Below are 15,577 nucleotides of genomic sequence, written 5' to 3'. Positions count from 1 at the left end.
AATCAATTTTTTTCTACCTACTCTCGTTGTCCAGCTACCAAAAGAGATCATTTCAAGCTGGTTTTTTTGTCGACATGCCACAGTCTCAAAAATATAGGTAGGTAACTGAAATTTCGCAAAAACGTTCCTTCATCGCTTAAGAAGCTACCGGAAGCAATCTCGAAGAAAAACGATACTCTTTTCATATCTTCATCTATAACTTTCGATTCTTTAAATGTATTTCGGAGAACTTGCTATTTGATTGCTCGGCAAAGCTAATTTCATCTTGGTAAAAGTGAACTTCCATTTAGGCAACGTAGTGTGCACTATAACTCTATATTCTATATAAGAGCATTGCTTGTTAAAAAAAGACTTGTTACGCAAAACTAATTAACGACAAACAATGTGAAATTAATCAAGGTTACTCTCCTTGGGAATCGTTTTTCCCCCTTCCGAACAATAACAACGAACGTATTTAAAAACCCGCACATAACCTTGCCCGGCCGGCCGGCCAACTAAGAAGTGGCTTATAACAATAAGTATAGTGAAATATTTTGTTGTTTTTAATCCTTGTGAATTATAGGTAAAGTAAATTCTGCTGTACTTGGATCTGAGCGAAGCTTTTGCTCAAATTTTATCGTGAAAAGTGAGAAAATATTTCGGGTATACGAGCTACAAATTGCAATGCTCGAAATTGACGCAAAACGTACAAAGAGGACTGCTTCAATCCAGGGCGATGTGATGTGTGATGTGTGAAAAATTTGTATTCAATTAATTTAATTCTAAGATAGCAACGGGAACTTTTGTTCGCAATTGGGTTCATGTATTTTTTGTTTAATCCTCCTTTTACTGCGCCAGGTACAACATGTCAAGAGTAATGTGTATCGGTGTTAGAATCGATAATGCATTTTCTGAATGCAATGAACGAAATGCTTTTTTACTACATTGACTGCAACTGAACTTGACAGCAGATATTCTACTTTCCTCAAAAATATGATTTATTGGCAGATACGGGATCTAAATGGAAGAACATTGAAAATTTGTTTTATCTGCCCCCGGCTATTTTTAATATTTTTATTTTTGAAGATGTGAAATAATTTCTTTTTAAAAAATTTCACATTTTTCACGAGTTTTAAATGACTAATAATTAACCAAAATTCAGATGATATCACCTTTCCAAATAAGATGAGAAGTTACAGCAATTGTTCAAAGATCGTAAAAATGATTCATTCATTTCTAGCCGTTTAATTTGTTTACCATGACTTGATTTCATTTCACAGGGAAAATTAACAAATCACAAGTAAACCATTATTCCATAAAATATTGCAATCAGTGTCTCCTAAGCCAAGGCTAGCAAGCACTCCACTAAGTTTGTTATATTAATTTTATTCAAAGAATTAATAATTTTCAAACGAATTATTTGTTAAATTTGTTTTCTGGTTTTTACAAAAGCTTTTTTTTTTAAAATAAAGGGAGATCCAATATGGCTTCTTGGGCATATGTATAAACTTTTTTTCAACCGTGTATAACGAATATATACGCCATGAAAAAAGTGTAAACATGCATTTACCATAACAATTTCTGGAATGGATGTATGTTCTTTTGTCAAACTGTTCCATTACAACCTAATTTTATATGATTACAAACTCGTGGGCGGCACATTTTTGCGAAACAATTTAAATGCACATTTCCCAAAGGGGTTAACTACATCCATTAGAAACTGCCGGGTTTATTCCTTCGATTAATTCAAATTCAAATAAATCCCTAATAAGAAGAAACATTATTGTACAAATCAGTTTACAAAGAAATTTATTCCAAAGGCAAAGCAGGAATACCTCAATTTAAACCGCATTAGTATTTTCAAACTGGCTCCTTCTCAATGTAGAACGATCTCATTTTTTAAAATTCTAGTTCCGACTGAAAATATGGATTTGATGTTAAATAAACCATTGTGGCCGGTTGGATCCTTAATTCAGGAATTTATCCCTCGGGATCGACACCGTAATGTTAATGCAGTAGCTCTTTCCCCCTCAAAAAACTAAATATTTCTTCAGGCTCATTTTCTCTCATTTATCAAAATGTTAGGGGTCTAAATTCAAAAATTCGTTTTATCTTCCTAAATTCAATGAGCACGGAGTTTTCCTGTCTGGTCTTCACTGAAACACGGTTAAAGCCGGGTCTACATTCGTCGGAGCTTTTCCATAATTCGTTTCAAGTTTTTAGAAACGATCGATTGTATCGCAATGGTGGTGGTGGTTTAATTGCCATTTCTTCGACAGTTCCCTCCTATTCATTTGAATTTCCAACTACTCCCGACGTTGAATTTATTGCCATTGTAATGGTAGACTGCTTGATCTCTGTTTTGCAAATTTTCCTGAGATTTGCGTTAATCGTTGTCTTCCGTTTAGTTTACCTGAGGATCCATGTCATCCAGCATTGGGTATTTCCTTTCATTACAAGCATGTTGGTTCGTTGAACTTCCATAACGTTCCAAATTCAAATTTTTCATATAAATTTTATGATTTCCATAAAATCAACGTTTCCATTCCAAATCCACATCTTTCTCATATTGTGCTTGATTTCTCAGTGGGAAGTATTGGTAGCTTACTGTCGACGTTCTACAGTATATTAAGTCAAGCTATTCCTGCATCCGTTCCAATCAAGCAATCCCGTCCTCGGAGCAAGTGTCTCCCGTGGTTTAATGAAACAATTAAATATTACAAGAATAGGAAAAACAAGCTTTTCAAAAGATTTTCGAGAAGTGGTTCTTCTTTCCACTATTTCGTTTACGCAGTGGCAAGGCATAAATTTAATTCCCTCAACCGCCAATACTATTGCAGATACCTTCAGTTTGTTAAATCCTCCATGTTTGCTAATCCTAAATACTTTTTTAAGTTCGCTAATTCCAAACGAAAAATCTCCATAATTTAATCGCTCCGAGTCCTCGGATGATTTTGAAACCTCAAATCTCTTTGCAGGATACTTCCGACAACAGCAAATTATCCATATCCGATTGCTAATTTGATCTCAATTCCTAACTTTGTTATATCTGAAAATGATTTTTTGGAGGATTGAGCTCTCTAAAATATAATTGTTCGCCTGGATCTGATGGAATCCCCTCATGTGTACTTATATCTTGTGCTGGCGAGCTATGTGGTGTTATCTCAAAGATTTTTAACAAGTCCTTGAATTTAGGGGTTTTCCCTTTGTGTTTGAAGACTTGTTTCCTTATTCCTGTTCACAAAAGTGGTAGTAGGCAACTTGTAGAGACCTACAGAGGCATTGCCAAGTTGAGTGTCTTGACTAAACTGTTCGAGCAAATTGTGGCTCAGCATATAGCCTTTTCCATGAAATCGGATATTTCTCCTTTCCAACATGGCTTTCGAAAGGGAAGATCAACGGTCACCAATCTGTTAGAGTTTACTTCTCATGTTTTCAAGGCTTTCTCTAGTGGCTCTCGCACTGATGTCATATATACTGACTTTAGCAAAGCGTTTGATTTGGTTAACCATAGACTACTTATCTTTAAACTCCAAGCCTCTGGCTTAACTTTCTTCTTAGTGCAATGGTTAAGCTCTTATCTGCATGGTAGATCATTCAGGGTTTTATGTAACCTCATTACCTCGGATGAATTCCCGTGACGTCTGGCGTACCTCAAGGTAGCTTAGCCACTTAGGACCCATTTTATTTAATTTATACATCAATGATTTGCCCTCCGTGATTAAATTCAGCGAGATCTTAATATATGCTGGTGATGTGAAACTGTTTTCTTCCTTTTCCGTAGAATCGCAATCACATCATCGTCAAAGTGATTTGAATATTTTGGTTGCATGCTCTTTGCTCTTGAATCTTCTGAAACTATATTTAAATAAATATAAGAAGCTTTCTTTCTCAAGAAGGAAGTCGTTCATTACTCAATATTTCATTGATTCGCACAAGTTGGAAGACGTCGATTTGTTCACAGATTTAGGCGTTCTATTTGATTATAGGTTACGCTTCAATTTGCATATTGAGCTCTCGCTAACTTGAGTATGCCTCTGTTGCGTGGCCTCCCTCATATAGGTGGTACGTAGATTCAATTGAATTTGTTCAAAAGCAATTCTTGCTGTTTGCGCTTAGAATTTAGCTTGGGACCCGATTGCCCCTCTTCCACCCTATGAAAATAGGTTGCTTCTGTTATCGTTACCGTCACTGGAGAAACGTAGATTTGTTCTTAGGGTTTCCTTCGTAATCAAATTAATAGATGGTACAATTGACTCGCCCGCATTACTTCGTGAGATAGGCTTTAATGTTCCTAATCGCTTCTCTAGACACTTTATCCTGATAAAGCTTAGTCAATGCACTAACACTTCAATACGTGTACATATTTACTAACATCTAATGCATAAATACGTGTGAATGCGGACGTATGTAAAGAAATTTAGATTGGAGAAGCGAAGAGGATGGAAAACCTTCTGTAATAATGTCAAAAGTGATATGTCTATACTAGTGATCTACGGCAAGTAGTTATTATATTCAGAGGAGACAGCTTTGCGCATGATTCAATGCTCACTAAGCTATTTAATGAACTTTAACCTTTCTGATCCTTCTAGCCATATCAAACATTGTTTTTCGTTTGATGAGTTGTGTGGCTCCTCTACTTTAAGGAAGATTACCCTCGTTAAGTTTAACAAGGCATTAAGTGTCTCTAAGGGCACATCTGCTGGATTAGATGGCATTCGAAATTTGATTTGTAAGGAATGAGAGCCAATTTGACGTTTATTTATTTTGTATAAGCAAACCACATATAGCGAACAATAAAACGCACGCAAATGAAATAAATAGAGAGTTATGCAGAATTGTTGTTAGGTGTAATGTTGTTGTACTTGCCTTTACTTAATTTTTTTATCTTTTTCTTCACCTTTCGTAAATGTAATTTTAGACACACTCTATTTTCTTTTAATTATTTTAAATTTTTGAATGATTAATTTATTTTCCAACAGCAGTTTATATTTTTCTTTCGCAGCTCCAAACGCAGCTCTAAAAAGGAGATCTGTGCAATTTGGTCTAAGCGACATCAATATTATTGTCGCCAGATTTGATGTCGTTGAGGGAACGCATTTAGCGATAATTGCCAAAACATTTCCACACACGATTAGATTTTCTTGGCGATTGTCGCGTGCTTAAATGTACCCCGCAATTCTTTCTGGGCTAAATTGGATGATATTAAGATGAACGATATAACAAAAAGCCATGTACATTGCTATAGTTGTCCCTTAAACTATTTGTTTCAATACTTAAATGTGGGGAATAGTTGTAGCTTGGAATTTATGAGACGGCGGCGCAACGTTATTGTATCACTTATTCGATTTCACATTGTTTCTTTTTGCCCATCCTGCGAAGTAATTGTATATATTTTACGGAAATTGGTATCAAAAAATAAACAGCATTATTAATAATTGATAATTTCCGTCAACTGGCGTCTTAAAATTTTTTTAATATTTTTAATTAGAAACAATTTTATTAGATTAACTTGTGTGTGGTGTTCTTAAGCCGCTTCAAAATTTTATCAGATTTTTTTGAGACAATACCTGTTTCTGTAGGTACATCTTTACATCTAAAATTTTGGAATTCTAGAAATAGATATGCTTATCCTCTGGGTAATCTGGCTACTTTTTATGATATCATTGAAAGCATTGCTTCTTTTTTTATTTAAGAACAGAAAGAAACTAAAATTAGAGCTAAAGTAAGGTTAATAATAAATCATAAGCATGTTACTAGTTCAAATCTATTAAAAAGAATTATTGTGAACAACGCATGGCGTTAATAGCTTTATTATATATTTAAAATAGCTTTATTAATATATATGAAAATATATATAAAAGAAATTGTTATTCTTTTTAATGGTTTTCGATTCTTTCTCCTTGACTTGGTCGCTTTTGTTCTTCTATCATCTCCTCTAGTGTTTTGGAAAATACGCCAACCAAGCTTATTTAATTGTACAAGTTAGCCTAAAAGTAGACCGCCATAATTTTTTTTTTTCTATTATCAAATTAAACAAAACAGTAGCTAAATTTTCGCTATTTACAGAAAAAAGGTAATACTCTATGCTATTTACAGAAAAAACGTAATACTCTATGTTAATTTGCAAAGCCGTCGACAAAAGTCCACAATTTCTTCCAAATTCTCTGCTAATCAATAAAAAACATCTGTTGAAATTCTATACTAACAAACAAATTGGCAATTTAACAACCAAAACAACAGCAGTAGTGAATAAGTAGTGAATAAAGCATACAAATAAATAAAATAAAGTTAAAATAAAGTGAAAATAAATAAACCGTTTATATACAGGCCGTTTATAAAATTGAGGTTTTTCTTTACTTTAAATTAATCTACATTAATTTACACCTAAAGGTGGGCAAGCAAAGCGACCGTTGAACTCTCTGCTAATTTACAGAGCGAACGTAATACTCTATGATATTTACAACAATAATTTTTGTTCTCAAGTTACTATATGCAAAAATATTGCCATTTTTCTAATTAGAAGCTTAAACTATCAATAGCCTGAAAATTATATATAGCAAAAAAACTATTGTCTGCTTTTTGGCCTATAATATTTATATCTAAATGAAGCTCGGTTATCATACCCTATCATTGCTCCGGTGGCTTTGCTTTTTATTTTTCAATGTATTAGCGGGAAATCTTTGTCTTTGATAAATGATAATCACTTTTTCATTGTTGTAAGACGCGTTTTTATACAAACTTAAAAGAGCTAAAAAGAATTGTCGGCGAGTTCAATTTCTTTAGTAGAAGAAATATATTGACGCATCAGTCCCTGGCAAAGATATTTGCCATAACACTACCACATTAAGAAAAGTTGCGCATTAACAGAAGTTCTTATCAATCGCTCGGGACATTTGCAAAATATTATTTGGTTTACCAAGAACGTCGGCACAATTGGCCACTTCACATTTTCCGCCAAAAACAATTCTTTAGTACTTGAAGATGCTTCACTGAGGTAGTAATTTTTCGCGAAATTATTGATCTACGGTTCGCAATTTGTTAAACGATACAAAAAACTTTTAAAGTTTTTAAACGTCAACCACTTATCTCAATAATTTAATATTTTACATATTAATTCGCAATCATTTTTTGTCATTTTAGTAAGAAACTTTAAACTATTTTAGTGATTTGCAAAGAGTTACTACTGTTAACAGGTGTTTTAGAAAACTTACTTAAACTTGCAAAAGAAGACCCTATGTATACGTTCTAAACGCCTATGATAAAGTCGAAGTAACTTAATCAACAAATCAATAACACACAATTTTTGTCCATAATTTAATTGATAAATGTTATTAAAATAATGCTTATTAAACTTCTTTATTATTGATATATTTACTTTGTATACAATGCATTGACAACAGAAAAGGCGCGACAACCTAGAATGAAACGAAAAAGACGAGAGAAAATAATACGATATTAGATTTATTGAAAATTCTTATTCATATCTCATTGTAGCGTAATTATTTTATTCAGAAGACGCTTTGCTAAATGCGTCTATATAAAAAACCAAACAGCAAAGGGTTACAACAATTTTTTTCATATATTTCAGTTTCTGTTATTACTGCAGGATAAATAAAAGTATGTGTAAATTAAAAAAAGAAAATGTAGAACAATGGCAACATTATCATGTACAGAAAGCAGAAGATAGGATGCGGAAAGAGAAAGAAGATTGAAAAGAAGACAAGAAGAAATTAATGAAATAAATTAAAATGTCTCTTGATATTTGTTAACCAACTGTTTGTTAAATTATTTGCAAATGTTACGGTTAATGTGATTCTGTAAATAAATATGGAAAATAATGTTATGACTCAATTATCGGAAGAATTGGTACAGCGTTTAAGCAGTGGCGGAATTGATTTAGGTAAGAGACTGTCAAATACAAAAACAAAACCACAACTCTGCGATGAGTGTCAATAAAGAGCTTCATACATCCGGGAAATGAATCTTTTATGTTCATATTTCAGAAGGTATGTCAGGCGAACTTTTTGGACAAAGTGATTTGTATATTACAGGGAACCAAGATGATAGCAATTCTCAAATAGCAATAGATAATGAAATTATTATGCATATGGATATAAGAGAACCGTTAAAAACATTGCAGTAAGTTTTTTGCCAAAGGAAAAAGCTGCACTTAATAAGTGAATACATTAATTACAGCAAGCTTTTAGAAAAGAAACTAAACATAAGCCTTCGTGATTATGAATTCTGGCTCCAAGACGCTCAAGAAGTAAGTTCATCCACTTAGTCTTGATTGTTACAACTATTTAATTCAGTTTACGGGTTTAGCTGGAACCTCACAAAAATTTAGTGGACCAATGTGTAAAAGGTGAAGGCTTGGTTCAAATTAATGTGGAAATCAAATATATAGTTAAACGAATCAACATTTTGGATGTCCTAAAACCCACTGAAGACGCTTTGGGTAAGTTATTCATTAAAACACGAGACAACGGCTTCTTCATCTTTTCTTAAATTTGGAGTAGCGGCCTTGGCTGAGCAAGAGAATTGTAAAACAAATTCCACTTCGGATGATAAACAATGCAAACGCAATGAATATTCCCAATCCTTCCAGGGCGCTGAAGAAAAATCCCCATCCAAAAAATGTAAAAGCGGTCATGAAAGCGCTTCTACTTCCAAAAAAGAGAAACCTTACCTTAATTGGGTATTGGATAGCAAGTTTCGCAAGGAACAGGCACGTCTGAAAATACCCGACAATCCCAATGATTGGACAGTAGCTCATGTGAAATATTGGCTTCAATGGGCCATTAAGCAATTCGAATTGGTGAGTTTTTTACATATAGAAATCTATCGTTTGTCTTAACATCTTAATATTCTCAAAGACTAACTTTAATATGAACGAATGGTCAATAACGGGTCGTCAACTTTGCACACTCACTCATGAAGAGTTTCATAAGAAATTGCCTAAAGATCCTGGTAACGTATTTTGGACTCATGTGCAGTTGCTGAAAGAATGTAAGTTTGTGGCTGTTGTACATAAAGCTGCTGAAAGTGAATTAATGGAAAATAACGCAGAATTAAGTAAAAACACACCGTCCTTGTCTGCCATGCCACGAGAGCAAAAGATAATGCGCAAAAGTTTTCATAATACTAAGAAAGAAAGTAAGTCGTGATGGTCAAGTTGTTTAGGAAATTTCTTAAATATCCAATTGGTTAACACTTCTTTTAGCTGAAGTGGCTTTAGGCTCAGATGGTTCAATTACTCATAGCAATTATGGCATCGGTTCCGGAAACAACGGCCAAGTACAATTGTGGCAATTCCTCCTTGAGATACTTACTGATCGCGAACACGTGGACATAATTGAGTGGGTAGGTGATGATGGCGAATTTAAGCTTACTGATCCGGAACGTGTAGCTCGCCTTTGGGGCGAGAAAAAAAATAAACCTGCTATGAATTATGAAAAATTATCTCGAGCTTTACGCTATTATTATGATGGTGACATGATATCCAAAGTGTCTGGCAAACGTTTTACCTATAAATTTGATTGCGATCTGAAACTTCTGATCGGTTATAGTGCCGGCGAACTATCAGCTTTGGTCAATGAAAGAACCATTAGTGATTCTATTTACTTGGAGCAAAAAGACTATAAGTCGAATAATAAATGACAGTGGGTGCGAGTCAAAGAGGAGCCGTTATGCATTTTGAAAGAAGAATTTATTATTGAACCACCAGATTGACCTGGTGCATTATATTTTATTTTATTCCTTTTTTTTACATCATTGCATTATTGATATTTGTTTTGTAAACCTTCTCGTTACATGTGCACTTATTAAAATTGCTTGTTTATTATCTTTATCTGCTTTTGCAGCATCATTGGAAATGTGCAAGGACGCATGTCATTTTTTTACGATTATCAGAAACAAAATATTACATAGGTTATAAGTTAATGAAGTTTAAAAACAAGAATCCAATTTTATATTGAATAAAATTTACAAAATGTGGATATCGATTTGTTTTCTATTCATTGCCAAAGCCCTTAACAAACTGTTGACAATAAAAAACAATGAATGAATAATCGGCAGTGTAGAATCCTGCTTAATTCTCTGAGTCACTACACGAGGTTGCGTTTGTGGTTTTTTAAAACTCAACAGAAGAACGAAATGACAAATCCCTATTACTGTTGATTTAGAATAAGTGAAAGAATTCACCGGCATAAGAACTTTTTATGACAAATTGAAATGTTTTCAAAAGGGACTTTTGGTTTACATTTTCTTCACCATTTTTCGAGAAGAAGAAGCGGTTGTCCAGCGGATAATTTGGCGAAAGCTTACGCATTTCGAAAGCGCAATTTATTTTGCGCACATAAGGAACATATTTAATAAACATTTTGTAAACTATGCACCACATCATTTTACGCCACACAAAGAGAATTATGTAATTATATAAATCAAAAGAAGCTTGGAGCCAATTTTAATATCGATACTAGTTATAGATCAACATTTTAGGATTTATGAGGACTATTTTCTGTGTCCACTGTCCAATTTTCTATCTTAACCGTTTCTTTAGAAAGCCGGCGGCAAATTCTCTGCTATTTGCAGAACGAACATAAAAAAAACTCTATGCTAATTTGCAAAGCCGTCGGTAAAAGTCCCCAAGTTATTCCTCTTCTACAGCACCACTGCGAAAACGACGTTGCCATCTTCATAATTTTGTAAAGATCGCCAATCGTACCGGCATATTAGCGATTTTTCAATTCTAAAAAGTATTACAAAATATCGAACAACGGCAACATTACTGTTGTTGTTGTATTAGTATTGATGCAGAAGAACAACGAAGATTGAAAAATCCTCATAATACAATATATTAAAATGTTTCTACAATACGGCTTCATTAATGAATAATATATGAAAAACAACAATATGAGTCAATTACCAGAAGAATTGATACAACGTTTAAGCAGTGATTTAGGTAAATGGTACTCAATATCAAAACAAAAGCACATGCTATAAATTTTTTTACAAAACATGTTCAATTATTGAGAAGTGTAAACAAATGTGGACGCTTATAATCAGATGTTGGCAATTTTTATACAAATACACAGACCGGTTGACTTAACTGTGTTCGTCTGTCTATTTGTCTGACTGTGGTCACATTGGATTGTGAGTATGTATCAATTTCAAAACGAATCCTCATACGCCCACATCTTCAACCTCAAAGTAGGAAATCGAAATAATCGTCTGACTCGAAAAATTTGAATCAGAAAGCTTATTAAGTGTAAATTAGTATAACAGTATCATTCCCCTTTTATCAATAAGATATAACTGCATAATATTGTGCGAAACAGCATCCGGAAATTGACTCGTTTTGCATCAATTTTGCAGAAGGTATAATGTCGGGCGAACTTTTTGAACAGGATGACATTTATATTAGTAACAGCCAAGATGATAGTAATTCTCAAATGGCAGTGGACAATGAAATTATCATGCATATGGATATACGCGAGCCATTGAGAACTTTGCAGTAAGTGAATGAATTTTTGACGCAATGGTGGCCACAAGAAATGCAAATTGATATTTGTCATTTTTAGGAAACTTTTGGAAAAAAAACTTGGCGTAAATCTTAATGGCTACGAATTTTGGCTCCAAGACGCTCAAGAAGTAAGTTCATGCACCTAGTTTTGATTGTTAAAAATATTTAATTCTTTTTGCGGGTTTAGCTTGAACCTCACAAAAATTTAGTGGACCAATGTGTAAAAGGTGAAGGCTTGGTTCAAATTAATGTGGAAATCAAATATATAGTTAAACGAATCAATATTTTGGATGTCCTAAAACCCACTGAAGACGCTTTGGGTAAGTTATTGATAAACTTGTCTAAAAAATAAGTAGACATTTTTTTGAGTTTTGCAACAGCGGCTTTGAACATACAAGAAACTTGTGAAACAAATTCAAGTTCGGGCGATAAACAAAGTAGGTGTAATGAAAATACGGAAGATAGCGAAGAAGGCAAAGAAGCTCCAGCCAAGAAATTTAAAGGCGATCATGCCATCGCATCAACTTCATCGAAGGAGAAACCTTGTCTTAATTGGGTATTGGATAACAAGTTTCGCAAAGAGCAGGCACGTCTTAATATTCCCGAAAATCCCTTTGAGTGGACGGTAGCTCATGTCAAGCACTGGTTTCAATGGGCCATCAAACAATTTGATTTGGTAATTTTCCTTCCTTTTCGGAAACTATGTTTTATCTTATTGACTAAATTTTATTAAAGACTAATTTCACTGTAAATGATTGGTTCATAACGGGTCGCGAACTTTGCACACTCACTCATGAAGATTTTCGCAAGAAGTTGCCCAAAGATCCTGGCAATGTATTTTGGACTCATGTGCAATTGATGAAAGAGTGCCAGTTTGTGGCTATCGTACATAAAGCTGCTGAAAATGAATTAATTGAGAACAAAACAGAACTAAAGAAAGAATTACCAACTGATGTTCCACCTGCAATGCCACGTGAGCAGAAGATAATGCGCAAAAGCTTCCACAACACTAGAAAGGAATGTAAGCTAACATGAGGCTGTCTTAAGGAAAAATGACCTATTCTCTAACCATTTTTCTAGTAGGCACTTCGTCCGATCTGAATATAGGATCAGATAGTTCACTTACTCATGGCAACTATAGTGTAGGTTCGGGAAATAATGGTCAAATGCAATTATGGCAATTCCTCCTTGAGATACTTACTGAACGCGAACATGTGGACATAATTGAGTGGGTAGGTGATGATGGCGAATTTAAGCTTACTGATCCGGAACGTGTAGCACGTCTTTGGGGCGAGAAAAAAAATAAACCTACTATGAATTATGAAAAACTGTCGAGAGCCTTACGATACTATTACGATGGTGATATGATATCTAAAGTGTCCGGCCAACGTTTTACGTACAAATTTGATTGCGATCTGAAACTTCTGATTGGTTATAGTGCTGGCGAATTATCGGCTTTGGTTAATGAAAAAACTTTCGGAAATAAATCTATTTACTTGGAACATAGAGGCAACTTGAGCATTCAATCAAGTGACAAATGACAATGGGTGAGAGTGAAAGAAGAGCCCTTATGTACTCTAAAGGAGGAATTTATTATTGAACCGCCAGATTAAGAGGATGTCATTGAGACAGGATATGTCTTCTTTTTTTATAAGTTCGCTTAGTTGATAATATTTTATTTTTAACAGTTTTTTTTTGCTTAATTTCATTTAGTTTTCTTATCACTGAAACTGTAAAAAAAAGGATGTAATTTTGTGTTCTAATCGGTTACTTTTTTTGATATTGTTTTTATATCATTGATAGTTTATTTTCATTTATTTTTGTAAATATTAGCCACGTAAGGTTTTTTTCTTTGACTAATTAAGTTAGGTTTATCATTGAAATCCTGCCGGATGTCTTATGTTTTTTTTTGTTTTACTCAAGTTCACTAGAAATGTTTGTTAAATGAAATATGCAAATATTTTATGGAAAGTGTTAAATAATTAGTTGATCTAAAAAGAAGCTTAGGAAAAACAAAATTATTTTTGTACTAAATAAAAAAAAATTATATAAATCTATTTTACGTACTGTTCGAGACTTTTCTTAATTCAAAGAATGGGGAGAGGAAGGGGAAGAAGTTTCACTCTGCGCCTCGGAGGATAGTCCATGACCTTAAATACCAAATACAAAGCTTACAAATTTAGACAAGATTGAAATTTACAAAAGGCAGAGAATGCATTTTTCATTTCCTACGAATTTCATGAAACTGATTGAAGTCTGAAATAAAAAACAATACCAACGAACATTTGTGTGTATACATACCGTCAAGTGTTTAGAAATGTTCAAGATAATTTATTAACTAATTAATTTTGTTAATAACAAGATCGTTCTTTCTTGTGGCTAAAACTTGGGATTTTCAGCTAAAACAGTCGCTAATCGTACAAAAGTTCATCTTTCTACAAAATTGTATGTACTTCAGCCACTATAGGCACATCGATTAAAAGAAATTACAGGCAAAGTTTTATATAGAGTTACTTATATAAAAATATATACATATATATATATCTATATCTATATAGATATATTTACATATATCTACGAATGTATATTTATGTATGTTATGCATGTATAGATAAGTAGATATATGTATATATGTATAGATGAATAGTTGTGGTTATATAAGCTTTTGTGGTCAGAGGTATGTTACAACAAGTGCAACAGGTTGGTCGCTTCATTTGTTGTTGCATTTAAAAAACTACAAACATCGAAAACGTATGATCGAAGAAATAAATCCAATAGTGTTTAGCCGATGTGCGATTAACGGCGAAGATCATGAACTTGTTGCAGTAAGCTCTGAATTACAGCCAACTTCGTAAAGGAGCTAACGAAGCGACAAAAACATAAAATCGAGGCCTGGCTGGTTGTTATAGCGCTTGTGATTTATGCTTAACATTGTTTAACAATGCATAATTTTGAGATGATTAAGAATGGTTAAGAATTGTTAACCAGATTTGTTAATGCGTGGTTATAGATATTTCAAGGATGCATAATCATAACTATAAAAAGTAAAAAAACCAATTTAATCTAAAAAATAATTTTGTTATCGACAATTTGTATCTTATAATAATTGATCAATCCACTTTGTATGTGACACGTAGAGGGAGCTTCGAAGTAGGTTATGAAATAAAGTTTTTTACACCCACTGTTTGTCATATTGCCTTTCAAATGTGTTCTTAGTGCGCTCAAGAAGTGAGAGCCTTCATTAAATCTGTTTTGTGGTACTAAGTATTCTTTTCTCTATGTTATAATCGAGAAATGGAATTATGTATTAATGAGTAACGAAATTGCACTTGTCTTGGGATGGTATCAACACCACCAACCATCATCACCTCATATCAATTTATAGGAATAAAATTGAATAAAATTTTAAACATTTCAGAATAATTACAAGTATAAACCGTGATTCAAACTTTTTTGCCTATTGTGCACAAATCACGCCCAACTTGAAATTTAATGTGCAATTCTCTGCAAATTTTTGGCTCTCTACCTTAAATTTGGTAAGGCATGAGATGCTGAGTATTGCAGGAAAGCAAACAACGGTGCCTGAAATTTTAGAGCGATCAAGGGGATATATATGTACACTATGGAGTCTCCCAAACATTCTTCTTATAAATCAAAGAACAAATCTTTTAGTACATTCAGTTCTGCGGTATTACACATAAAAATAATAAGACAAAAAAATTCAGTGATGGGCACTGCCATTAAAATAAGTTTTTTTTTTTTTTGTAGGTATGAAAAAAAATTCAATTGAATTTTCCTCACTTTTCTTATTATGGCTAATACGACACAATCGTTGTTTCGTTTTGAAAATGTATAACTTATGAGTTTCGATATTTTTATTTAAAAATTTATAGAAATGAAAAATGAATTATTTTCGCTTTAATATTGACTAGTTTTATTTTTATTTTTAACTTATTAATTTGCGTATATATTAAACGTAATATGAAAAATGTCATCATATATATAAAAGATTAAAAAAGATGATGAATTTTATTTAATTTTTCAAAAACGGAATGTTTTTAGAAAATACAA

At 33.2% G+C, this 15,577-nt stretch overlaps 2 protein-coding genes across 5 annotated transcripts in view; both read left to right on the top strand.

The window, feature by feature from the left end:
* The window catches only part of LOC119640855 (DNA-binding protein Ets97D-like), a 72,648-nt gene extending 62,753 nt beyond the window's left edge, over positions 1-9,895 (top strand). Inside the window, exons 2-8 of one of the 2 annotated variants that reach the window (XM_038039128.1) lie at positions 7,571-7,882; positions 7,986-8,121; positions 8,179-8,248; positions 8,308-8,440; positions 8,499-8,800; positions 8,859-9,138; positions 9,206-9,895. In XM_038039128.1, coding sequence (XP_037895056.1) covers positions 7,810-7,882; positions 7,986-8,121; positions 8,179-8,248; positions 8,308-8,440; positions 8,499-8,800; positions 8,859-9,138; positions 9,206-9,642 — 1,431 coding nt within the window. In that variant the 5' untranslated portion in view covers positions 7,571-7,809 and the 3' untranslated portion in view covers positions 9,643-9,895. Of the gene's footprint in view, positions 1-7,570; positions 7,883-7,985; positions 8,122-8,178; positions 8,249-8,307; positions 8,441-8,498; positions 8,801-8,858; positions 9,139-9,205 lie in introns of those variants that run through there. The other variant, XM_038039129.1, reaches the window with a different exon arrangement.
* An 892-nt stretch (positions 9,896-10,787) lies between these two features.
* On the top strand, positions 10,788-13,214 carry LOC119640854 (DNA-binding protein Ets97D-like). Of its 3 annotated transcripts, none has more exons than XM_038039127.1 (7): positions 10,788-10,945; positions 11,359-11,497; positions 11,565-11,634; positions 11,694-11,826; positions 11,887-12,182; positions 12,242-12,527; positions 12,590-13,214. In XM_038039127.1, exons 1-7 carry the CDS (start codon positions 10,882-10,884, stop codon positions 13,045-13,047), a joined length of 1,446 nt encoding a protein of 481 aa, XP_037895055.1. In that variant the 5' UTR covers positions 10,788-10,881; the 3' UTR covers positions 13,048-13,214. The 3 variants fall into 3 exon arrangements, with proteins under 3 accessions (XP_037895055.1, XP_037895053.1, XP_037895054.1); XM_038039125.1 differs by having other exon boundaries at positions 12,587-13,214; XM_038039126.1 differs by having other exon boundaries at positions 10,855-10,945; positions 11,293-11,497; positions 12,587-13,214.
* Positions 13,215-15,577: the final 2,363 nt, after the last annotated feature.

Source organism: Glossina fuscipes, unplaced genomic scaffold, assembly GCF_014805625.2.
Source record: "Glossina fuscipes isolate IAEA_lab_2018 unplaced genomic scaffold, Yale_Gfus_2 128, whole genome shotgun sequence".
NCBI lineage: Eukaryota > Metazoa > Arthropoda > Insecta > Diptera > Glossinidae > Glossina > Glossina fuscipes.
The sequence above is the reverse complement of the archived record's forward strand: the minus strand, read 5'-3'. Positions and strand labels throughout refer to the sequence as shown.

Coding starts and splice junctions, on each gene's coding strand:
- LOC119640854 (XM_038039125.1), top strand. CDS start 10,882: ATGAAAAACAACAATATGAGTCAATTACCAGAAGAATTGATACAACGT. Junction 11,498..11,564: donor GAGCCATTGAGAACTTTGCA/GTAAGTGAATGA, acceptor TGTCATTTTTAG/GAAACTTTTGGAAAAAAAAC. Junction 12,528..12,586: donor CCACAACACTAGAAAGGAAT/GTAAGCTAACAT, acceptor CCATTTTTCTAG/TAGGCACTTCGTCCGATCTG.